The 26,075-nt window shown below is 45.1% G+C and overlaps 1 protein-coding gene across 3 annotated transcripts; it reads left to right on the forward strand.

Moving 5' to 3' along the window:
- The first annotated feature begins 795 nt into the window (after positions 1-795).
- Positions 796-20,619, forward strand: LOC308237654 (bcl-2-like protein 2). 3 transcript variants are annotated; one of them, XM_080648481.1, is made up of 7 exons: positions 14,892-15,255; positions 15,581-15,695; positions 16,350-16,417; positions 16,834-16,940; positions 18,485-18,572; positions 18,657-18,808; positions 19,699-20,619. In XM_080648481.1, the coding sequence occupies exons 1-7, from the start codon at positions 14,905-14,907 to the stop codon at positions 19,736-19,738; spliced, it is 921 nt and encodes a 306-aa protein (XP_080504607.1). In that variant the 5' UTR covers positions 14,892-14,904; the 3' UTR covers positions 19,739-20,619. The 3 variants fall into 3 exon arrangements, with proteins under 3 accessions (XP_080504608.1, XP_080504609.1, XP_080504607.1); XM_080648482.1 differs by lacking the exons at positions 14,892-15,255; positions 15,581-15,695; positions 16,350-16,417; ... (2 more) ...; positions 18,657-18,808; positions 19,699-20,619 and adding exons at positions 796-894; positions 1,194-1,281; positions 1,748-2,187; positions 2,838-5,794; XM_080648483.1 differs by lacking the exons at positions 14,892-15,255; positions 15,581-15,695; positions 16,350-16,417; ... (2 more) ...; positions 18,657-18,808; positions 19,699-20,619 and adding exons at positions 857-948; positions 1,194-1,281; positions 1,748-2,187; positions 2,838-3,126.
- Positions 20,620-26,075: the final 5,456 nt, after the last annotated feature.

Raw genomic sequence — 26,075 nt, forward strand, 5'->3', positions numbered from 1 at the left:
AGTCAAACAGCTTCACAACCTGTGAACTGCCCTGTATAAATGTACTGCCATGTATAATAATAGACATACATATATATGCATGTATATGTAATCTGAAAGGATAAACATTAACTTTGATTGGCAACTTCCAGGAAGGGAGGAGGAACTGTGAGAGGGGAAGAGGGAGATTGAGAACTTGTATTTTTTTTTTCTCTATACCTCTATGACTTTTTCATAACGAAAACGAGTTTATATGTTGGGTAAAAAGAAAAAAGAAAACCGATATGCTTACAAAAAGAAGAAAGAAGATGGAAAGTTACCTGCAGAAATTGCTTGCGATCCAAGTTTTGGCTCCCTGATGCCTGGCTAAAGCCACAGCCTACAACAGAGCACTGGGTTAAAGGTCCTGAAGAAAAGAGGAAGTGAAATGTTTGGTGTCCATGTTGTGTGTGCCAGTTCCACAGAGCAAGGCATCTAGCAGGCAGTTCCCACCGGTACGGGAACTGCTTCTTTTCCAGGCACCCACTCCAAGGCCAGAAAAGTTCAACAAGTACATGGAACATCAGAGATCTTCTGTAAATGCTGAATTTGCTCCGAGGTTTGCTGACACCATACAGCTTCGCTGGGCAGCCTCCAGAGTCAGGAGCCCAGCCCAGCCCTCAGTGCCCTCTCCGCCCAGCTCTTCAGGGCCACCAGCAGCCCTCTCTCTACCCGAATTATGGCCCTTCCCAAGCCAGCGTCCCAGCCCCGCCCCTCTCTCTGGACGCATCTCTGGGCCCCATCATCACCAGGCGCCGGGCCCTCCCCCCCCCCTTTCTCCTCCCTCCTTCCTTCCCTCCCTTCCTCCCACTCTCCCTCCCTCCCAGCTCCTGCACCAGGAAACGGCCTGGATTCCGGCAGCCAGCGGCCTGACCCGTGAGATCCCTAACCTGGCAGGCAGGAGGGATTGGAGACAGGCTGAGGGTTGGGGTGAGGGAGGAGCTGGGCCTTTGGGCTGCCCTGGGGGGAGACCGGAGTAGAGATGGTGTCAGCAGGAAGCCCTTGGCCCTGGGTTTCCCGGGAGGACAGTCATTAAACATGGATTCGGCCACACAGCTGGTAGAGCGTTGGAGGCAGGGGCCTGGTCCTGGGAGCTGCAATCCCAGCCTTTCTCAGCCCAGACCCTAATCCCTGGCCTTCCCCACCTAGCTCTGATATCCTCCTCCCCTTCCCAGGGCTCCACGCAGGCCAGGAGGATGAAAGGCCCCAGCTGGGGGCTCCTTGCCACCAGTGCTGGGTCCTAAGAGCTGCCATCCAGGCTGGGTGAGTGTGCCCTTCCTTCTCTGCCCCTGGCAACCCTTTGGTTCCCCCACCTTTCCCTTCCGCCCCTGTCTCCTCCCCCATCTTGTGCCTCTGCCAGCATCTTCACATCTTACCTCTGGGGAGGTTCTAAGCTCCTTCTCTAGCCAAAAGGTGTGTACTGCAGAGAGGGGTTTGTAGGGGTATCATAGAACTGGTGTTGTCTTATTATGGGTAAAATCTAAAGTAGTTTTAAATTAACTTGTTTACATTCAATTTGGGATATTACAAATTTAATGGCTAGCTCCTCATGTCCTAGCCCATCATTATGACTTAATCTCCTTGTTGTCTCCTCTCCCTGCCTAGTGGTCTCTGAACGTTCCCTCCCACCTTCCTTCCTGTCTCATTGGGTTGGCCAAAGCTGAAATGCCCCATTCTGTGTCTCTGACCATATATATTCATGCCAGTCTTTTATCCTTGACCTTTACAGCCGCCCGGATGGCGACCCCAGCCTCGGCCCCAGACACACGGGCTCTGGTGGCAGACTTTGTAGGCTACAAGCTGAGGCAGAAGGGTTATGTTTGTGGAGCGGGTCCCGGAGAGGGCCCAGCAGCTGACCCACTGCACCAAGCCATGCGGGCAGCTGGAGATGAGTTTGAGACCCGTTTCCGTCGTACCTTCTCTGATCTGGCGGCTCAGCTACATGTGACCCCAGGCTCAGCCCAGCAACGCTTCACCCAGGTCTCTGATGAACTCTTCCAAGGGGGCCCCAACTGGGGTCGCCTTGTGGCCTTCTTTGTCTTTGGAGCTGCTCTGTGTGCTGAGAGTGTCAACAAGGAGATGGAGCCACTTGTGGGACAAGTACAGGAGTGGATGGTGGCCTACCTGGAGACGCGGCTGGCCGACTGGATCCACAGTAGTGGGGGCTGGGTAAGAAGCTTCTCAGTTGCTGCTCTGCACATCCCTCTGCAAAGCTGGTCTCCAGGAGGGGCGTGGGTGGGGGGAGGGTGCTCTGGCTGGAGGCTGGGAGGCTGCGCTGGGAATGAATGAGGCATGGGGGCTGAGACTCCCTATTTGGGTGGAATCAGATGCCCTCACTATGGGCATGAAGCTAGTTGCTGCACTCCAGGACTGCCATGCAGTCATCACTGGATGGGCACATGGTCTAAAGTAGAGGACAGAATCCACAGTACCCATGGGAGTGCCAGCAGACAAATGGCATCCAGACGTCATTTTACACTTGAGCACACTGGCATGGGGGCAGGAATCAGGGATGGGTGGTGGACAGGCAAGTCTAGACAAAGGATGCCAGTTCTGAGTAGAATTTCTTAATTTTTTTTTAGCAGAATTTTTGTCCAAGGAACGGTTGGGATTCACTTGAGGCAGGGAAGGCAGATAAGCCAAGCGCTCATGGGGGATGAGAGGGGATTGCAGCCAGTTAGCTTTGGCCAGAGTGGGGCTGGGTGTGGGGTAGTGCTTGCAGTGAATGGAACTGGAACTCTCCCTCTCCTCTTTTCTCTACTCTTTCCTCTCCTGATATCCCTTTCTCCTTTCTCTCCTACTTCCCTTCTCTCCCACAGGCGGAGTTCACAGCTCTGTACGGGGACGGGGCCCTGGAGGAGGCGCGACGCCTGCGGGAGGGGAACTGGGCCTCAGTGAGGACAGTGCTGACGGGGGCCGTGGCACTGGGGGCCTTGGTAACTGTAGGAGCATTTTTTGCTAGCAAGTGAGAAAGTCCAGGGCCAAGTGGGGCTAGGTGTGCTGGGGGACAGGAGAGCAGGAACAGAACAGAGAATGCCCTTAAAAGAAGTGGGGTGAATGGATGGGCATGGAACTAGGATGGGAAGGGGCAGGGTAGTGTGTGAGGGAACTGAGTGTGCCAGGCAGGCAGTTGGAAGAGTGAACTGGAGACCTTGGGGAATGTATTTGGAAAGTCAGGGGGTCAGGAGATGGAGTCATTCCAGGGGTAGGGGGAGGTGGGAGGGATCATGCCTATAGGTGTGGGCACAGGAAACTAGCTGGAGCTCAGTTTGCAGCCCTGAGGAAGGTGGACTTGCATAAGGGGCTGGCATCTCCACTGGATGAGTGGGATTTGGGGAAAACACAGAGGGCACATCCCTTTGAATGGAAGCTCAGATTCTCAGGTGATAGGAAGAGGTGGCTGTGACAGTGGGCTGCTTGGACATGCGTGTGCATGTGCACGCGTGCTCATGTGCATGCTGGGCTGCTTGTCTAATCTGGTGGTAGTGGGATTCTTTAAGGAGAAAACATTCCCTCTTGCAGTGGCAAGAACAGGGGCAGTTCTCTGCCTCACTCTCAAACCCCCCCCCTCCCTCCTTCCCTTGTCCTGTTGCCTCAAGGCTGAGGGAGAAACACTGTATACAGATGAGGGCTTCGGGCACTTCTCTGCAGAAAGTCGTTAGCAGGGCTTTGGAGAGAAGTGCAGTTCTACAGCTGGCCTTGTTCCTTCATGGTCCCCCTTCCTTGTGCATCATGCACTTGCTGCTGCCTCCTGGGCTCTGACAGAAAGGCAGGGCTGCGGAGCCTGCAGTGGGTAGAGGTTTTGGTAGCTGGACCTGCCTGCTGCCTTCCTCTCCCACTGGGGTACACTGGTGCCTAAAGTGTTCCCTATCTCTGGGACCTTATGTTCCCAAACTTAAACTCTAAATTAGGGCTCTAATTAATTTTCCTTCTGAGTGTAGACATACATGCTGATCTAGAATACAGTCTGGGTCCTGCACTATGTCTCGGTGAGACTGTTGATGTCTTGAGAGGAACATTCCAGCTCTGAAACCCATGGGTGTGAGGGTGATGTGTACTCGTGCCTGGCCTGTTCCGTGTGGTGGGCTTTGATGCTGCTTTATCAAGGGCCAGGTGTATGGGTTCTAGAGTACCTACCATGATCTGGAAGCATATATATTTTCTTTGAAGCCACGCTACTTGCATGGGTGTTACTTGTCTGTACCTCAGAGTCTGCGAATGTTAACTTTAGAGCTCACAGCCCTCTAGAACAGATTCAGATTATAGCTTTTCTTTTGAGAAAGAAATGATTTCACTCCAATTGCATGCCCTGAGCCAGACCTCACTGCTGCACTTTCTAAGGTGCTAAAATTGCTGCTCTCCGATGCTGACTTCTCCATACACAGTGCTCTAGAACCCTGCCCTTGATCCTGAGCACTGATCAGCTTAGCTAGACCATGGTTAACTCTTCTTGGAGATATTTCACTTGGTCCCAGAAGGTGGCAACATAGTTGTACTCACTAAAATGTGGGACCAAAATTGGCCTCAGGTGGTTAGCCCAAACTTTTATGCTTGAGAGAGGGCTGCACTTTTTAATGGTATTTATGGGGGAGGTGGTAGGCTGCATGTGCCACTTGGTCTGTCATGAGTATGCTGATGCTAGAAACTCAAAGCTGCTCTGTGGCAGGCCATTGGGGTGGGAGTGGGGGGTCTCTGACTTGCTCAGGACAAACTAGGCCAGTGGTTTTCAAACTGCTTGACAGAGCCCCAACATTTCCTAGGGGTTGCCTTAGGAGTCCTTGGGGAAGATGAAGGTGAAAGGGGAGGCGGGAGGGTGGCACTCTGAGCAGGCTGGGCTACTTGCCCTCAAACAGAACAGCTCTCCTTGTAGTTGTCTTACATGTCGGGGTTCAGGGTAAGATTTTATTTGCATTAAGGGGTTTGCTGCTGAAAAAAAGTTAGAAAACCACTGACTAGACCATCAGCTCCAAATTGGAGCCTGTGCTCTCCTAGATTTGGGGCAGACTCGTCACCCTACCCTCTACTACAGGGTGCCTTTCCACGTTAGCTCTTCTGGGGGCCTTTAGCAAACAGGGGCAGTGGGGACCGTGGTTACGGAGATGCCCTACTCTGAGGCCTTCACACCTGGGTGGAAGGAGAGGCTGTATTCTGAAAGTGTAAGGGGGTTGGTATGGATTCCTAGAAGCATAGCTTGGGTGGGACCACAGTGAGCTGTTTTGAACTACCTTGCCCTTCTTGAGGGGCAATGGAAACCCCAGAGAATCTTCTGTCAGGGAAAAGTAGAGACTCTTCTAGAGCCATATAGTTCCTTGGGATTAGTTCTTGGCCGGGAAGCCTGAGTATGGCTCCTAATTTTTAAACCCATTCCTTTTTTTTTTTTTTTAAATAAGGGAAATAAATCTAATTGCTATTTTTTAGAGATTAAATAGGTGGAGAGGGTGTTTCCTTCTCTCCAGAGCCCAAAGGGACAAATAGGGATTTGCTTAGGCCAAGGAAAGAGCAGAAGTAGAGCAACTGGGTCCTGCGATTATTAAGCCCACTCCCCACTTATTCTAGGGCATACACTATTTTACTTTTTTAAATCATAAAATGGCGGGAGAAAGATTTGGTTAGTTTAGAAGAAAAGAAAAAGCTCTATAAATATAAATATATATTCCTGTATTTTTATTTAATAATTTATAAATACCAAGTTCGTTTGACTTTTATTTTTGTGTAATATGTAATGGTCGTATTAAAAAAAATAAATAATAAATAAAGCCCAGAAGTTTAATGAGAAGGACTGATCAGGGTTTGTGACTTCTACACTGTGTAGCCTGGGGTCCGGACGTTTCTTTCTTTATATAATTTTTTTTTTATTGTCTAAAGTTTTACATATGTTTCCTTTTCCCCCAATTGACTCCTTCCACCCCCCCTCCGGCCCCCCAGGATATTTCTTGATCCAATCATCTCGTCATGCCCTTTGTTAAAGGCAAGAACTGGAATAATAGAGATTCTGGAAAGTGTTGGGATAGGAAATCAGAGTTGTTCCCCTATCCTCCCACTTTGGTCAAATGCCTAAAGCCAAGAACTCCATCTGTGCCAGCCCAAGCCTTAAGAGGTTGTGTGTATATGGTACTTTGGGACGGCACAAAGAAAACCTACCAAATATCTTTGTATGATGGTAGTCAAGTCCCCAGTTGTGTCCAAACTCTAATCAGAAGTGTGTGATAATGAGCATTTCTTCCCAATATACCCTGTTGCCTACTTTATTTAGACTTAAAGTAAGTCTGGCAAAAATGAAGTTCCTGCTTCCTTTCTTGGTCCCTTGAGACATTTGGTTTCAGACATTTTAATGCAAACTGCTAAGCTGGATGGAAACTACAGGAATTAGTCAGCCCATCCTTCTGTACTTCTAGTCTAGGACCACATCAAAATCATGTCTGACAGAAATAGTGGTCCTAATTTTAAATTACAAGCAGAATTTTCTAGTCTTTCTAGAATCCAATGCAATAAAATATTTGGGTTTATGTGTTAAAATTGTAGAAAGAAATATATTGCTTAGAGGCAGGGTTGCATTTCCATTCTCTGTAAAAAATATACAGGCAGGTCATCTTAAAATTTGAGAGTGGCTTGGTGAACATGGCATTAGGGCAGTGGTCGGCAAACCGCGGCTTGAGAGCCACATGCGGCTCTTTGGCCCCTTGAGTGTGGCTCTTCCACAAAATACCATGGCCTGGGCGAGTCTATTTTGAAGAAGTGGCGTTAGGAGAAGTTTAAGTTTAAAAAATTTGGCTCTCGCCGAAACCGGTTTGGCTCAATGGATAGAGCGTCGGCCTGCGGACTGAAGGGTCCCGGGTTCGATTCCGGTCAAGGGCATGTACCTTGGTTGCGGGCACATCCCCAGTGGGAGGTGTGCAGGAGGCAGCTGATCGATGTTTCTCTCTCATCGATGTTTCTAGCTCTCTATCCCTCTCCCTTCCTCTCTGTAAAATATCAATAAAATATATAAAAAAAAAATTTGGCTCTCAAAAGAAATTTCAATTGTTGTACTGTTGATATTTGGCTCTGTTGACTAATGAGTTTGCCGACCACTGCACTAGGGGAAAGGGGAATTAGATGCTCTTAATAGTTAATACCTTCAGGCTATGAAAGCTAGTGCATTTATCTCCACTGCAGTGTTTTTGGTTTAATAATTGATTAACTTATACTTGCCAAAAAGCAACATCTTACTAGAATACTCAAAAGACAAAACATGGCCCTGGCTGGTTTGGCTCAGTGGATAGAGCATCGGCCTGTGGACTGAAGGGTCCCGGGTTGGATTCAGTAGGCCCTAAGCTTGTTTAAGTAGGCTCATCACAATTTGACCAAAATATGCTCTGTGATGCTACAGTTTAATACTGGGATAAATTTTAGACTAAATGGACAGGTGGATTGTTTACCTTTCAGTTTTCTGTGAATGTTATTTCTACAAATGGCATTTTTGGTTAAAGTTAAGCAACATTTAGTTACAATTTTAGCAAATTGATGGATTGTAGATATTCTGTGTTTTTACTTAAGACTAGATGCTTTGAAAACTTTAAAAGCTGCCTTAAATGTGGATAGAGGTGAGATATAAATTACAGTATTTTAAAAATCAACCAGAAAACAATATAATGAAATGTTATATAGTTCTTCATTCAGTCATTCATGTAGCAAAACATTCAAACATCTTTTGTGTGTTAAGCATGGTTCTAGGCACTGAAGTAGAGAAGTGAACAAACAAGCACAGATTTCTGCCATCATGTTACTTACATTCTAGTAAGAGAAACAAACATATAATAGATAAATAAATTTCACAATATTCACGAATGTAACATTTCATGTTAGGTGACAAATGCTATGAAGAGCCCAGCCGGTTTGGCTCAATGGCTAGAGCGTCGGCCTGCGGACTGAAGGGTCCTGGGTTCGATTCTGGTCAAGGGCACATGCCGGGGTTGTGGGCTCCATCCCCAGTGGGGGGCGTGCAGGAGGCAGCTGATCAATGATTCTCTCTCATCATTGAAGTTTCTCTCTCTCCCTCTTCCTTTCTCTCTGAAATAAATAAAAATATATTTTTAAAAAATGCTATGAAGAAAAATAATTCATTAGGGCAGGATTGGAAGGTGTATGTATGTATAGATTTCAAATTTAAATAGAGTGGTTAGGAAAGGCTTCATTTCTAAGGTGACAAGTAAAGTCATTAAAAATGAAACTGGAGCCCTAGCTGATTTGGTTTAGTGGATAGAGTGTCAACCTGCGAACTGAAAGGTCCTGGGTTTGATTCCCGTCAAGGGCGCAGGCCTGGCCCAATCCCCAGTAGGGGGTGTGCAGGAGGCAGCCGATCAATGATTTTTATCATTGATGTTTCTATCTCCCTCTCACTTTCCTTTCTTCTCTGAAATCAATAAAAATATATATTAAAAAATGAAATTGGAAAAATATTTTATTGATATGGAAAGATGTTTCTGTATCTTATTGGATAAAAAAGAAAATAGATTAGAAAATTATACAGCCTGGCTGGCGTGGCTCAGTGGTTGAGTGTCGACCTAAGAACCAGAAGGTCAGGGTTCTATTCCAGTCAGGGCACATGCCCAGATGGTGGGCTCCATCCTCAGTTGGGGGTGTGCAGGAGGCAGCCAGTCGGTGATTCTCTCATCAGTGATGCTTCTCTCTCTCTCCCCTTCTTCTTTCCTCTCTGAAATCAATAAAAAAAAATTTTTTAAAAAAGGAAAAAATAATATATACAGTATGTTCCCCAAAATAAATAAACAAATAAATGTGTGCACACATGCCTCTATATGTATTTTTGTGTTGAAAATTTCAGGAAGGGTATATACCAAAATATCAGTAGTGATTATCTCTGGGTGGTGGATTTTATGGGTGATTTTGTTTTATTCTTTTTGTTGCCAGTATTTTCTGATGTTTTTCAAAAAAATGTTTTTATTGCCCAACTGGGCAGCTCAGTGGTTGAGCGTCAACCTATGAATCAGGAGGTCATGGTTCAATTCCCGGTTAGAGCACATGCCCGGGTTGCGGGCTTAATCTCCAGTGCGGGCTTAATCTCCAGTGGAGGCAGCTAATCAATGATTCTTTCTCATCATTGATGTTTCTATTTCTCTCTCTCTCTGAAATCAATAAAAATATATTTTAAAAATATGTTTTTTATTGATTTTGTTTGTTTATTTATTTTTATTGATTTTAGAGCAAGAGGATAGGAAGGGGAGAGAGAGATAGAAACATTGATGTATTAACATATATTGGCTGCCTCCTGCTTGCCCCTACTGGGGATTGAGTCTGCAACCCGGGCATGTACCCTGAGTGGGACTGCTTGGTGCATGCCTCGACCCTCAACCACAGTAACACAGGGCCGGGCTATTTTCTGATATTTTAATAAGGAATACATAATTCTGGTACAGTATAATAAAATAAGATTTTTAGGTACAAAATTTTTAAAAAGTTAACCAAACAGAATGGAAATTAAGCAGCCAAACAGAGGTTCCTTCTCATTTAAATGGCCACCCCACTTATATACAAGGGCAGATCTAGGGATTGAAGTAGGTAGGGCCAGACTTTGAATAGAAAGAATTGGAGTCTGGCCCCACAGGTGTGGCTCAGTGGTTGAGCGTCGACCTATGAACCAGGAGACCATGCTTTGATTCTGGGTCAGGGCACATGCTCGGGGTTTCGGACTCCATCCCCAGCAGGGGGTGTGCAGGAGGCCGCTGATCAATGATTCTCTCTAATCACTGATGTTTCTCTCTCCCTTCCTCTCTAAAATCAATACAAATATATGTGTGTGTGTGTGTGTGTGTGTGTGTATTTTTTTTTTCTTTTTTGAAAGAAAGAGCCCTAGCTGGTTTGTCTCAGTGGATAGAGCATCCACCTGCGGACTAAAGGGTCCCGGATTCCATTCAAAGGCATGTACCTCAGTTGCAGGCTCAATCCCTGGCCCTGGCCGGGAGGCAACCAATGTGTCTCTCTCACATTGATGTTTTTCTCTCTCTGTCTCCCTCCCTCCCACTCTCTCTAAAATTCAATGGAAAAATATCCTCCAGTGAGGATTAATAACAAAAAATAATATCTTTTAAAAAAAAAAAGAATTGGAGTCTGCTTTAAAATAGAGTAAAATGATCAAGCTCTAAGGTTCTATATTAACACTGTCCAATATAAATATAATACAAGCCACAGATGTAGTTTTACATTTTCCAGTAGCCTCACTGAAAATGAGCCAGAGTGACTCAGTTGGTTAGAGCATTGTCCTGTGCACTGAAAGGTTGCGAGTTCAATTCCTGGTCACAGCACATACCTAGGTTGTGGGTTCGATTCCCAATTGGAGTGCATTCAGGAAAGCAACAGATCGATGTTACTTTCTCACATCAACGTTTCTCTCCTTTCTTCCCCCTCTCTCTAAAATAAATAAGTATGTCCTCAGGTGAGGATTCAAAGAACAAACAAAAAAATAGGTAAAACTAATTTTAATAATATTTTATTTAACCCAGTATTTAAAAACTTACAATTTCAACTAAAATTAATATTAAACAATTAAGTTATAGTCTCTTTTTCATACTTAGTCGTTGAAATTGGGTATATATTTGACACTTCCAGCACATCTCATTTTAGACTACTCATTGTTTCACAGGCTCAGTACCCATGTGTGACTACTAGTTCTAGATTATAGAGAATTATTGTAGCTGGTAAAAAGCAGAGCTCTGGCCAGGTAGCTCAGTTGGTTAGAGCATCATCCCAATACTCCAAGGTTGTGGGTTTAATCCCCCATAGGGCACATACAAGAATCAACCAATGAATGCATATATAAATGGAACAACAAAAAGATGTTTCTTTCTCTAAAATCAATCAATAAATAAAATTAAGCAAAAAAAAATTTTTTTTCAAAGCAAGAGTCAAAAATGGGCATGAAACTACCAAGAAGCCAAGTATTTATGTTTAGTGAGAAAACTTTTCCCTTCCGGACAAAACTCATTTTACTGATTTAATTCTCCTTTTCGCAATTGCACTGGCCATTCACTTCTATTAACACATTTTTCCTTCTCGGCACATCACTGAGTTTCAGTTTTTCCAAAATTCTACAGCTCTCTCTTGATAGGTTATTACTGAAGGAAAATTATATGCATAATGGGTGAATCTCATATCATTACATACTAATTTTTTTAAAAATCATTCTCAGAGTCATCTCTTTGATGTTCTTTATACATCAATAACAGGCAAGAAATTAAATCATATTTTACAGAAGATGATTCACTTAGTTACCACTTATTGAGCACACAGGGATAGGCAATGGGTAAATATCAGTAAGATGGAATCCATGCATTCTAACAGGGAAGTATCTTTACAAGGCACCATGCAAATATCTTTTTTTAATGTGTTTTAAAAAGTAATCATGCTTATTAGAGTAAGTTTGGAAGTTGATGTTTTTATAAATTTTAAATAAAAATAATATATGATATTGTTGGAAAATTGTAGAACATAGAAAATTATAAAGAAGAAGATCAATCATAACCCTACTACCCAGAAAGAACCACTATTAACATTTTGGCAAATTGCTTTCCCATCTTTTATCTGTGCTTATATTTTATGATCATACTTATAATGTATACTACAATTCTGATTATTATATAGCAAGCATTTTTCTTTATTATTAAAATATTTTGAAGGCATAATGACTATAAAAAATTACATCTATGTTTGTACAATAATTTTCCTAAAAATGCCCACTTGCATGTTAAAGTTGTTTACATTTTTTCATTTTGATGGATATTTTAATTCTCAAATGTTTTTCCAGTTTTTAGATTATTTCTTTGTTAATAAAATATGTTTTTATTGATTTTAGAGAGAGAGGAAGGCAGAGGGAGAAAGAGATAGAAACATCAACGATGAGAGAGAATCATTGATCCGCTGCCCCCTGCACGTCCCCTACTGGGGATCCAGCCTGCAACCCGGGTATGTGGCCTGACCAAGAATCAAACCATGCCCTCCTAGTTCACACCCACCGAGCTGGATTATTTCTTTAGAACAGATGATAAGAAACTCAATTAGTGGGTTTTAATTTCATGTTAAAAGCTTTTGGTACATATAGCCAAAGATAAGACTATACTGGTTCTTGTTCCTTTTTACCCCCAATAGCTAATTTTTTGGTTTTGTTTTTTAAAATAAGATATACATAGTTTTAATCATTCTTTACATACAATTTTGCATTCTACTTTTTTGGACTAACAAAAATTTTTGTATGTTATCACATACTATGTGTAAACCTTTTATTTTTATTTTTTTGGTTAATCCTCACCTAAGGACATTTTTCTATTGATTTTTAGAAAGAGTAGGAGGTAGAGGGAGAAACAGAGAGAAACATCAATGTGAAAGAGACACATTGATTAGTTGCCTTCTGTACCCACCTCGACCAGGGCTGGGGAACCTGCAACAGAGGTACATGTCCTTGTCTGGAATCGAACCCGGGACCCTTCAGGCTGAGGGCCGACGCTCTATCCACTGAGCCAAAGGGCTGTGTAGACCTTTTAATAGGTACATAATAATCTTTGGATGTATTAGAGTTTGCCTAAACACTTGTCTATTGTTGGAACTTAGTTTTTTTCCAGTTTCAGCATCAAACATAATGTAATCTTCATGTTTTAAAACAAACCTTACAGTAATTTTGATAGATCTGAACTTTGAAAACTGACTTTCAATTCCCTGCTTACTTCTAATTAGTTTCATGACTTGGGCAAGTTACTTTACTTTTTCCTCATCTGTAAAAAAGTTATGGTTTTGGAAATACTTCCTAGGGTGGTCATGAGACTGCAATGAGATAATATAGTAAAGAGGCTAGGATTGTGCCTGTTACAAAATCAAGTGCTCAACAAAATTAGGAATGAAGGCATTTAAAAAAAATCCCTTTTCTCTAAATTGGTTTGCTTAGAATCTAAAGCCTTAGATTAAACTAGGTCCCAATAAAACACCCAAATCTTCATTGGATTAAGTACAACATAAAAGGTTTTTCTTCCAGTGAACTCACATTTTAGAGCTTGTCTTCCGTGCTGAACTTAGTTCTCCCAAACCACTGAAGCTGATGAAGAAATTTTCAGTGAAATTTTTAAACAACTCTGACTGTGACTCTGCTCCAAGTTCCCCTGTTTCTGAGGTAAGGATTTGTGAGAAAAAGTGAGTGAGGGGGGAAGAGTGGGGTATACTGAGAAGCTTTTGACTTTTGTTTTTGCAAACAGCGATGCCCTCTAGTCCAAATCCTCCTGCTCTTATTGGAGTTGTTTAACTATTTGGTTGGGCTCATGTTAAACTGGCTTTCAAACCATAGCTTGGTCTGGCTACAAACATCCCTCTTGCGGACTTAGTACCTCCGTTCTTTCATTTTTAACAAATGCATAGGATCACTATTGAAATATGGCAACCCTGCCTTCCAGGACTAGGTCTCACTGGTATCTAATAGTGCAACAGTGTGGTGGGATCCTAACTGGAGAAATTCCTCTGGGGTCTGAAGGAGGGTTTGGGGGCTGGGAAAGCACTGAGGATGAAGGGTGGTACCCAGATCCCCAGTCAATGCATCCTTTGTCAGCAAACATTATTGGACACTTAACTATGTCTAGGTATATTGCCCCACAGTGGAGATGCAAATATAACTAGGATCCAGCCTCTTATCTCCAAGCCCTCAGGACCTAGTTAGGAAACAACACAAAATAATTAAGGCCACAGTGAAGTAGCCCCCCTTCTTCCCACCCCCCCACCCCCCGCATGGGAGAGGAGGGGAAGCTAGTGGAAGGCTTCTCAGAAGAGGTTTGCAATGGTCTTGTTGAAGAGGAGCTGCACGTAGAGGCACCGACGGGTGCAGGTACACGCACGGGAACGGAGTGTGGAAATAACATTTGTGTAGTTGTCTAGTTCTGAGGTCTGTAAGCCACGGTGAGTAGTTTTGAGACTACCTGGACAGCAAGGGGGGAGCAAACGCAGTCTGGGAGTGGTGCTGATTGGAGGGGCGACCCTAGAAGCCGAGAGACCCATTACGGGGATAGAGCAAAAAGTCCAAGCAAGATAAGGAACAGGCGAGACTGGGACATGCGCAGAGGTCTTGGAAAATACGTCCGTGCAGGAAGTCAGAACGGAGAATACTCGGGCCTGGTAGCTCTGGAATAAGGATTCCTCCCTGCTTTCTTGTTTGGCAGACCTGGTGGATGGTAGTACCAATAACTTGAATGGGAAAAGCAAGCTCCTTCTTGGGGACCTCCATTCAGAACCCTCCATTTCAAGCAATATCCCATCTACGGGTGCTTTTCTGGTCAGGAGACCAGTTTCCAGAAACCGCCGCAATGTGTCCGGCTCATACCTTCCAACAGTTGGCAACCAGTAGTGTCAAATGGTGGCCACTTTAAGACTAGTCATGTGACCTGGGCTTTCCCTAGCGGTAAGCCCGGCGTGCCATTTGAGGGCAAGGTTCATCTATCAAAACGGATGTCAGCCCTTCGCAAGCCAATCGACTTCTGAGACTGGGCCACCGAGTCGAGGCAATCGGAAGCTTGGTCCTTTCCACTTGTCTAGCCAGCGACCAATCACGGAGCGTCATATACCTCGTGCACCCGCCCATAAACGGAAGAAGCAGGAAAGTCGTCACAGCGTGGCGGTATTGTTACCTAAGGACTTGAGAGGAGGTGGGACGCGTGTTGATTGACTGACCGATTTCACCTACCGGGATTTGAGAATTTGGAGCAATCCCCCCGCCTCGGAGGTGGGGTCTTATTTGATTGCCAAGTAATATTACCCAATGGAGTCTTAGCTCATAGTGACGGGCAGGCTGCTTGACTAATGAGTCGTCGGCGTGGCCCGCACAGCTCTCCAATCGCTGGGCGGCGGGCCCCAGTCTGAGCGGCGATGGCGGCGGCGGCGGCGGCGGCAGCGGCAGCGGGGGCTGCGGGCGGTCGGGGCTCCGGGCCGGGGCGGCGGCGCCATCTTGTGCCCGGGGCCGGTGGGGAGGCCGGGGAGGGGGCCCCGGGGGGCGCAGGGGACTACGGGAACGGCCTGGAGTCTGAGGAACTGGAGCCTGAGGAGCTGCTGCTGGAGCCCGAGCCAGAGCCCGAGCCTGAAGAGGAGCCGCCCCGGCCCCGTGCCCCACCGGGCGCCCCAGGCCCTGGGCCTGGCTCGGGAGTCCCCGGCAGCCAGGAGGAGGAGGAGGAGCCGGGACTGGTCGAGGGGGACCCGGGGGACGGCGCCATTGAAGACCCGGTGAGGGAAGGAAGCGAGCGAGCTGGCCGCGGACCGGCCGTGTCACGGGAGGCCCAGGGCCCGGGCGGGGGGTGCGGGTGGGCGGGGAATAACGTGGCTGGGGCCGGGCCCGAATCCTCGGCCGCGGAGAGGCCCGGCCGGGTGGATTCGGGCGTCATGGGTGCCTAGTGGTGTACAGAAGGTTGCCAGCATTTCTTGTAATGACCCTCGCGTGGGGTGAGGGAAATGGCCGAGCACGGCTGGGGCCGCGTGCGGTGCGAGAGCAGGCAGAGCCCTGCGGTGGTTCCTCTTCAGCTCTTCTCCATACCTTCCCCACTCATTGCAGGAGCTGGAAGCGATTAAAGCTCGAGTCAGGGAGATGGAGGAAGAAGCTGAGAAGCTAAAAGAGCTACAGAACGAGGTAGAGAAGCAGATGAATATGAGTCCACCTCCAGGCAATGGTGAGTGACTGGCGCTTGCACGCGGAGCCGGGTCCCCGGATTGGAAGGGTTATGCGGGATTAGATGGTCTGGACCTTGGAGCTGCTTGTCATCAATTACTGACCAGGTGCCGGCGGTCATAGTCCATTGTGTATTCCTTTGACCTTTGTGAAACAAGCTGTTTTGGTGAGGGTAGTGGGTGCCTCCCTTTGTCCCTGTTACAAATATATTTCTCTTTGTTCCTAGTCTACCTCTACCCTTTGTGGAGGTTGCCAGATGGCATTTGACCTTCAAGCTTAATAATTCTTCCTTAAATTGGAGACTCTTTAGTTAGGAGTCCTGAGATAAACCTCTCAGGTGCAGGGGCTTCCCCTTTACTCAGATCATTTCAACCAAACCTATTCATTAGGGACTTGATTTGGGAATGGAGGAGATTCCTGTACTGTTTTCTTTGATTTTTTTTTTTTAAGAATGTATTATCCTATTTCTTCATTTGGCTAATATTTAGTGAGAACCTACTGTGTGCTAGGCACTATTTTAGGCAATGGGTATAGCAAAGAACAGAGCAAAATCTTAGTGTTCACTAGTGATGGTGGTGGTGGTGCATATATTGGTCAAGTAAAAAACGAGAATTTTCTTTTTTCTGATTTTTTTTTTTTTTTTCCTCCTCCAAAGCTGGCCCAGTGATCATGTCTATCGAGGAGAAGATGGAGGCTGATGCCCGTTCCATCTATGTTGGCAATGTATGTACTAAGGCCCAGACTGGGGTTGGGGGGAGGTTTTATTTTGGGGAGTTACTTAATGGAAGCCTTGAAAGGAACATTTCTAGGATAGGTGGTAGATTTGGGGGCTGAGGGAGTGTTGGGAGTTGGTAGGTAACAGCAATCAACAGAGCCTCTGGGGTTGGAAAGAAAAGAGATTAGTTCCTTAGAGAAACAGATTTGATGTACCTTCCTCTGTATGGATAACATATACCTCAAAGGCTAAGCTGTGTATCTATTGAGATGGGAATTTATCCAGTACCTTTGAAATGTACCATATATATACATATATATACATATACATACATTTATATATATATATATATATGTGTGTATATATATATATATATGTATATATTTATATATATATGTATATATTTATTTATTTATCCGCACAGGTGGACTATGGTGCAACAGCAGAAGAGCTGGAAGCACACTTTCATGGCTGTGGTTCAGTCAACCGTGTTACCATACTCTGTGACAAATTTAGTGGCCATCCCAAGGGGTAAGTGTGGAAGTATGTTGGGGTCATTTTAGTCACAATTTAAAAATAGGTTATTTTAGCCAAAACCGGTTTGCCTCAGTGGATAGAGCGTCGGCCTGCGGACTGGGGGGTCCCGGGTTCGATTCCGGTCGGGGGTGTGTACCTTGGTTGCGGGCACATCCCCAGTGGGAGGTGTGCAGGAGGCGGCTGATCAATGTTTCTCTCTCATCGATGTTTCTGGCTCTCTGTCCCTCTCCCTTCCTCTCTGTAAAATATCAATAAAATATATTAAAAAATAAAAAAATAAAAATAGGTTATTTTAGCCTTAGCTGGTTTGGCCCAGTGCATAGAGTGTTGGCCTGCAAACTGAAGGGTCCTGGGTTTAATTCTGGTCAAGAGCACATACTTCAGTTGTAGGCTCCACCTTGGTCCGGGTGCTTGTAGGAGGCAACCAATCAATGTGTTTATCTCACATCTATATTTCTCTCTGTCTTTCCCTCTCTTCCCCTCTCTTAAAAACCAATGGAAAATACCCTCAGGTGAGGATTTAAATAAATAGATAAAAACAAGTAGATTATTTTATATTGAGGATTAAATTAACTTGCTGTTCAAACAAGTGTTTTTTGTCTTTTTTTTAAAATATATTTTTAGCTGAGGCCGGTTTGGCTCAGTGGATAGAGCGTCGACCTGCGGACTGGAGGGTCCTGGGTTCGATTCCGGTCAAGGGCATGTGCCTTGGTTGCGAGCACATCCCCAGTGGGGGGTGTGCAGGAGGCAGCTGGTCGATGTTTCTCTCTCATTGATGTTTCTGGCTCTCTGTCCCTCTCCCTTCCTCTCTGTAAAATATCAATAAAATATATTTAAAAAAATAATAATAAATAAAATATATTTTTATTGATTTCAGATAGGTAGGGAGAGAGAGGGATAGAACCATCAATGATGAGAGAGAATCATTGATAGGCTGCCTCTTGCACACCCCCTACTGGGTGGGGGAGGCTGCAACGGGGCACGTGCCCTTGACCAGAATTGAACCCAGGACCCTTCAGTCCGAAGGCTGACGCTCTGTCCACTGAACCAAACTGACTAGGGCTTAAGGCAATTAATGTTGATGTACAGGGGTGGGCAAAAGTAGGTTCACAGTGGCAGATATGCAAGAATATATAATAAACTTGCTTACAACTGTAAACCTACTTTTGCCCACCTCTGCATTTCAGAGGTTGCACATAAATGCTTTGAGGGGCCAGACAAAATAAAGAAGGCTAGGTATGAATGGGATCATGAACTAGAAGGGGAGGGGCAGCTTCTGCTTGGCCTTACCAGGTTCTGTCATATAGAAATTCAGGCCCTATGTACCCTGTTTTACAATTTTCTAAGAGTAGCTGGACATTTTGATTAAAATTTTTCATTAAAAAAAAATTTGGCCAGCCGGCTGGTATGGCTATTTTTTTGACCAATAATTTAAAGGGTGAACACATTGTACCCAAATAAAGCATGCCTGCAAGTTGAATTTTACCTATGAGCTACTATTTGCGTTCTCAGATAGCTAAAGTCTCACTTTTTTGCAGGTTTGCATATATAGAGTTCTCAGACAAAGAGTCAGTGAGGACTTCCCTGGCCTTAGATGAATCCCTATTTAGAGGAAGACAAATCAAGGTAAGCCCCATGCTCACTGCTATTTTGGTTCTATATAAACTCTCCAGGTTGACTAAAGCTCTACATTGTACATCCTTCACTCAGGTAATCCCAAAACGAACCAACAGACCAGGCATCAGCACAACAGACCGGGGTTTCCCACGAGCCCGATACCGTGCCCGGACCACCAACTACAACAGTTCCCGAGCTCGATTCTACAGTGGTTTTAACAGCAGGCCCCGGGGTCGTGTCTACAGGTCAGGATAGATGGGCTGCTCCTCTCCCCCACTTCCCATGAACCTTTATGCTTACTTCTCTCCTGATCTGAGGAACCTTCCCTAACCCTCCCCTTGGTCTCCAGGGACTTGGTCTCCTGCCTGTGCAGGGTGAGGAAGGTAGTTGCAGGCCAGGCCAGGCCAGGCGGCCAGTCTCATCATCTTTTTCTGGAGCAGGAATTGGTCATAGGGGCTGGATTTCTCCACTGTGTTCTGAGAGAGGCTTCTTCCCCCAGTATGATTTTCCTTGAGAGTTGGTGGCAGAATGGGTTTACACAGAAAGTCTGGAAGAACAGGGCCTCAGAGCAGCAAAAATACTGCTTGGACATTTTTATTTTTCACAGTTAGGGAGGGGTTGATGTTTGAAGGTTCCTTGGAAGAATACCAGAGGCTAGTTGATCCTCCTCAGCAACCATGTGGGAGGATATTGAGATATTTACTCTTTAACTGAGCCAGTCTTTTGCGGTGCCCATGTTGCTTTGCTTTACTTCTCTTTTCACTTAAATAGGTAAGTTAGGTATATAGACCTGGGCTTTTCATAATATTTACCTATCTGCTCCCAGGAGTTAGGTTCTGTTGAGTGTAGACCTGTGGAGAATCGGGAAAACTACATACAATGAGTCCTTTTCCTTGCTCCTTTGTCTCAGATGCACTTCCCTATTGCCACTGTTTGGAGGAGTATTATGTTAATTCCCCCTCCCATTTGCCAGCTGTGTCACTGTTTCTGAGATTGTGGGTTCAGTTTTAGTATACTTGGAAATTTTCTTTGCCCCCTTCCCTTCACAGTAACTGGGGCGAGGGCCCATGGGGAGGGGCTTGTACTGAACTGTCTAGTGATTGTGTTAACACCTAACTCTCCTTCTTTCTTCCAGGGGCCGGGCTAGAGCGACTTCATGGTATTCCCCTTACTAAAAAAAGTGTGTATTAGGAGGAGAGAGAGGAAAAAAGAGGAAAGAAGGAAAAAAAAAAAAAGAATTAAAAAAAAAAAAGAAAACAGAAGATGACCTTGATGGAAAAAAAATATTTAAAAAAAAAAGATATACTGTGGAAGGGGGGAGAATCCCATAACTAACTGCTGAGGAGGGACCTGCTTTGGGGAGTAGGGGAAGGCCCAGGGTGTGGGGCAGGGGGCTGCTTATTCACTCTGGGGATTCTCGCCATGGACTCGACTCAACTGTGCAAGCTGCTCCCACTGTTTCCCTGTCCCACTTCACCCCTTTGGGGGCTGCTCAAGGGTAGGTGGGCATGGATGGTAGGAGGGATTTTTTTTTTTTAACCCAGGGCTCTGGAAGGACACCAAACTGTTCTGCTTGTTACCTTCCCTCCATCTTCCTCACTTTCACAGTACCCTCCTGCCTGCTCCTGTCCTGCCAGGTCATCCACCCACCCCACCCCTCTTTTCTGGCTCCCTGTTCCTTCAGATGCCTGGTGATCTATTTTGTTTCCTTTTGTGTTTCTTTTTCTGTTTTGAGTGTCTTTCTTTGCAGGTTTCTGTAGCCGGAAGATCTACGTTCCGCTCCCAGCGGCTCCAGTGTAAATTCCCCTTCCCCCTGGGGAAATGCACTACCTTGTTTTGGGGGGTTTGGTGACTTTTTTTTTGTTTTTCAGTTTTGTTTTTTTTTCTTTGCTTTTTTTTTTTCCCTTTTATTTGGAGGGAATGGGAGGAAGTGGGCACAGGGAGGTGGGAGGTGGATTTTGTTTATTTTTCTAGCTCATTTCCAAGGGGTGGGAGTTTTTTTAAAATGTGTCATGAATAAAGTTGTTTTTGAAAATAAAAATTGTTTGGCCTTTTGAGTGTAAGGATTATTTTATCTTCCTAGTCTGTCTTAGATGCCAGAAGACTGTTAATCTCCTTTGAAAAATGCTGGTGTTGTGGAAGGGAAGTTCTTAGTTACGAATTAAGGAATAGGAGTTAAAGTGAACAACTAGCAACAACATTATGTGTTTAGTTGAGGATGATGGGTTTTCTGGGTAGCATGTAGCCCTGATTAGTATTTGAGAAGTAAAGTAAATGAGCTTGGGGAACTAAGAATGGCTAGATTAGAGTGATCTAATAGCACTTTTGTGTGTGTTCCTGATAAAACTTATGTGCAAATGAATTATTCACACCAGCACTGCTAGAATCTTAAGATTGTGGTCTGGGTAGCCTATCCTGTCTTTACCCCAAGGTGAGAAAAAAAAACAAATTTAGCTAACAGTTGTGAAGCTTCTATTACCTTAGCCATGCAATAACCACATAACATTGGCTAATTTATTTTGGGTCCTTACCTTGAGGATCAAAACCGGCTTTCAGTTACTTGGTCATGTTAATAACCTAATTTCTCCATTTTATATTCTAATGTCAGATTAGTCTTAAAATCCTTGGGTACTGTAATCACCCCCACTCAAACTTTCATAGAATCTCCATTACTTAGAGGGCTTCAAATACTTAAACTTCTGTCCCCGCCATACGCTTATGATCCCAGGATACTTTGTGTGATTGCCTCACACCTGGATTCTTAATCTTCAAAAATGGCTCTATTCTATATCTACAAATTTTTACCTCTTTTTTTTTTTTAATTTTTACCTCTTAAATGGCTTGGTGTTATGAATTCTCAGGTGGCTAGTTGACCACTTAATTTAGCATTTGATCATTTATTGTACTATATGTGAATTGGTAGCATTGGAGGGTCTGCCTTTAACTAGATTCAACTAAGTGCTTTGTAATCTGAGTGCAGATTTCTGCAGAAGCTGATTAGCAAGAGGCTGTACTGTTTACTAGAAGAAGAAACACCAAAGTGGCTTGATGCTGTTAATGCTGGGAAGGTCTCATCTATCCACCAGGAGGCACTAAATAGCCATTAAAAATCCTTATAAATCTTTTGGATTTTGGAGGATTAATTCATTCTTTGGACTCTTGTTTATAGTTTTGTATGTTTAGTCAACTCAATATCCTATCCATTCTCTCCATTCTTTAACTGCGTGAGCAACCCCTCATCTTCGCTGAAGTGGGCTCCTGGCAGATGTCTCTGGCTCCAAACTGCTCATGTTGGCAGAAAGGCCCTTACGCTGCCATCATAAGTATAAACTAAAATATAGACCTAAGGCCTTTTCCAGCTTGATCCTGATTAAATTTTCCTGCCACATCCATGAATTTTACTCTTCATGTATTGCCTATGTTCTCAAGCCTGCTGTGCCCAACATCTATTCTGTCAGAATCATAAGTACCACAGTTGAGAAATCTCTTGGTATCTTAGAATGAATCGCACTCAGGACAAATTGTTCCTGTCTCTAGCACTTAATGGTTTTATAACTAGAATAATTACATCCTCATTTCCCCACTAGACTGCAAGCTCCTTGAGGGCATGGATTTTGCCTTTGTAAGAGCTCACAGTGCCTGCCACTTAATAGGTGCTCAAAAGATGTTGAGTAATGGGTCCCTTTATCCTGAACCTGCTGGTTCCTATCCTTACAGGAATCAGATTTCCAACTTGAGCTGGTCTCTTTTTTTCCTGTTAGCAGTATCAGTGATTTTAGAGCAATGGCATGGAAAGTAAGTTGCTTTCCTTGGGAAAGATTGGTTACTTTTCTGTCAATCCTGATAAGCTCCTTCTTAAATAGGAATGAGCCCGGGCTCATTGGGATTCTGTAGGAGGGAAGTGTCTAAGGAAGAGAGAGAGGGAGAACCTGTCTAAGATTTCTTCTCTGGGGTGAGGGTCTGAGTCGGAGATCCTTAGGCTGTGGGTGATACAATGAGGGAAGACAACCCAGTGCTTTATCAGGTAAATTTGCCCAACCTGACAGCAATAGAGAAAATCAGTTGTTAGGTTTTTTTCAATGATACAACTTCCCTTTTATATATGGTTTAAATGAGTAGCCTTTCTCAAATCATTACATACACTGAGTGGCCAGATTATTATGACCACCTGATGTTTGTAGGCAAATTAGCTGTACACTGCATCGTATGGGATATGGAAGCCGAAGGCCTGTTCAAACACCTTTGCTGTCTGCAGTTACCAAGACAAAATGCCTCCAATTCACACAGGAACACAAGGATTGGACAGTCGAGCATTGGAAAAAAGTCATGTGGTCCGATGAATCACATTTCCAGTTGCATTATGCAGATGGCAGAGTGAGGATTTTGAGGAAACAGCATGAAAGCATGCACCCCACATGCATGAGTACAACCCTTCAAGCTGGTGGGGGCAGTGTTATGGTTTGGGGCATGTTTCCTGGCATGATTTGGGCCCTTTAATTCGTGTGGAACAACGTCTGAATAGCACAACATCCCTAAGTATCGTTGCTGATCAAGTTCATCCTATCATATTGATGGCGTATCCCAATGGAGATGGCTTCTTCCAACAAGACAATGTGCCATGCCACGGTGCTCGTATTGTGCCGGAGTGGTTTCAAGAACATGAGGGAGACTTTACCTTGCTTAGGTGGCCCCCACAATCACCAGCTCTCAATCCAATTGAGCATTTGTGGGACGAAGTTAAGCCATCAGGCAGCTGGTTCCACAACCATCAAATCTCACAGAACTGGACAGTGCTATTCATCAGGCATGGTGTCAGATTCCTTGCATCACCTTCCAACATCTCGTGGAGTCAATGCCAAGAAGAATCACCACAGTATTGAAGGCAAAAGGTGGCCCAACGAAATACTGATGGGGTGGTTATAATAATTTGGCCACTCAGTGTAATTTTTAAATGTCTTTCAAACCTTAATTGCTCATGCCTCTTTCCCCCCACTTTTTTTTTTTTATGCCTATGGTAATCATTTACTGAGGACTTACCAAGTGCTTGTTTTAGGTACTAGAATTTGTTACAGAAAGAGTCCCTTAACCCAACCAGTGTGTCTCAGCGGACTGTTGTCCCATATAACAAGAGGTCACTCTCTAATTCTTGGTCAGGGCACATGCTCGGGTTGTAGGCTTGATCCCCAGTAGGGGACGTGCAGGAGGCAGGCGATCCATATTTCATCAATGTTTCTATCTCCCTCTCCCTCTCTAAAAACTCAATAAAAGTATATATATTTTTAAAAAGTCACTTAGTAAGGAGACTAATTTTATTTGCCAAAGAAAGTGTCAGTTTGCCATACCTCTGACTTGCATCTCACTGAAAAGCTCTATGGACCTCTTTGTTTTTTGAGATATAATTCACATACCATAAAATCTACCTTTTAAGTGTACAATTCAATAGTATTTTTTAAAAAATATTTTTTATTGATTTCAGCGCGGAAAGGAGAGAGAGACAGAAACATCAATGATGAGAGAGAATCACTGATTGGCTGCCTCCCACACACCCCACACTGGGGATCAAGCCTGAGACCCAAGCATGTGCCCCAACCAGGAATCGAACCATGACCTCCTGGTTCCTAGGTCAAGACTCAACCACTAAAACACACTGGCTGGGCATCAATAGTCTTACATAATAATATACAAACATGTAAATTGACCATACCTCCGCTATGCCCATAGCCAATCAGAGTGAGTATGCAAATTAACCCAACAAAGATGGCGGTTAATTTGCATACATAGGCGCCCAGTGCCTGGATCCCGGGAACATCCTGGAACCCAGGTCACTCTGAGGTAGGCCCTGCGTGGACCCTGAGCAGCCTGGGAAGGGCCTGAGCCGGGGGCTCCTGGGCAGGGCCAAGCCTGCGATCAGAGCCAAGGGGGCAGGGGCGGAGCCAGCGATCAGAGGGAGCTGGGGGTCCCCTGACCAGGCCTAAAGCTTTGGCCAGAGGCTTTAGGCCTGGGCAGGGGTGGAGCTGGTGATCAGAGGAAGCTGGGGGTCCCCTGCCCAGGCCTAAAGCTTTGGCCAGAGGCATTAGGCCTGGGCAGGGCCCATCCGGCGATTGGTGTGAACTACAGAGGAAACACCTTTTCTGACTGCTCATTGGCTAAGCTTCCTGTATGCCACTGGTAATATTCTTAGTAACTTAGGTAATAAGAATCCAAAAAGGTGATCTAGGGTTTTTCCACCACACTTCTAGAGAAAAAAACGAAGGGCTGCTGCTGGAGGGCTAAGAAATGTCATATCTTGCCCTAGCCGGTTTGGCTCAGTGGATAATGCCTAGGTTTGCCGACTGCAGGGTCCGGGTTCGATTCTGATCAAGGGCATGTACCTAGGTTGCAGGCTCTTCCCTGGCTGGGGCCCAGGTCAGGGCTCATGCAGGAGGCAACCAATAAAAGTGTTCCTCTCACATTGATGTTTCTCTCTGTCTTTCCCTTTCTCTTCCCCATTCTCTAAAAGTCAATGGAAACATATCCTCAGGTGAGGATGAAAAAAAAAAAAAAAAAAAAAGAAATGTCATATCCTATGAAAGACACATCTTGAAAATGCCTTAAGAAAGTTGTCATTTTTTCATGGTGAAGGGACTGGAGTCCGTGTTGATGAAAACACCTTGGTGGCTGTGGTGACTGGCAGTGGCTGCAGCAGTGGGGTGATGGGGCTGGTGCTTTCCCCTGATCAGCCTGGTCACCTCCCACAAAGGGAGGCCAGACTGCAGCTTAGGCCCGCTCCCCAGGGGGAGCGGGCCTAAGCTGTCAGCAGGACATCCCCTGAGGGCTCCCAGTATGTGAGAGGGGGCAGGTTGGGCTGAGGGACCCCCCCACCCTCAGTGCATGAATTTCGTGCACCGGGACCCTAATATCTATATAAAAAGCTAATATGCAAAGTGTCCCCTCTGGAGTTCAACCAGGAGATGGAGTTCGATCACTCGCTATGACGTGTGCTGACCACTGGGGGATGATACAAAATGAAGGAAGGCCCTGGCCGGCAGCTGGAAGGCCCTGATCGTCAGCCAGGCCTAGGGACCCTACCTGTGCACGAATTTCATGCACTGGACCTCTAGTTTATATATATAATTGTTCCCTTCTCCCAGCCTCTAGCAACCACTTTTTTAAAAATGTTTTAAAATTGATTTTCAGAGAGGAAGAGAGGTAGAAACATCAACGATGAGAAAGAATCATTGATCGGCTGCCTCCTGCATGCTTCCTACTGGGGATCGAGCCCACAACCCAGGCATGTGGGAATCCAACTGTGACCTCCTGGTTCATAGGTCAACCACTGAGCCACACCAGCCGGACTGTACATCCTCTTTGAAGAAATGTCTATTCAGACAGATACCTGCTCATTTTTAAATTGGGTTATCTGTCTTTTTATTATTTGCTAGAGGCCCAGTGTATGAATCTGTGCACAGGTGGGGACCGATTGCGCTGGGCCGGCTGGGGGGAGGGGACGTGGGAGGTTGGCCAGCCGGCCCA

This window comes from Plecotus auritus (assembly GCF_963455305.1).
Source record: "Plecotus auritus genome assembly, chromosome: 1".
In the NCBI taxonomy this organism is placed as follows: Eukaryota; Metazoa; Chordata; class Mammalia; order Chiroptera; family Vespertilionidae; genus Plecotus; species Plecotus auritus.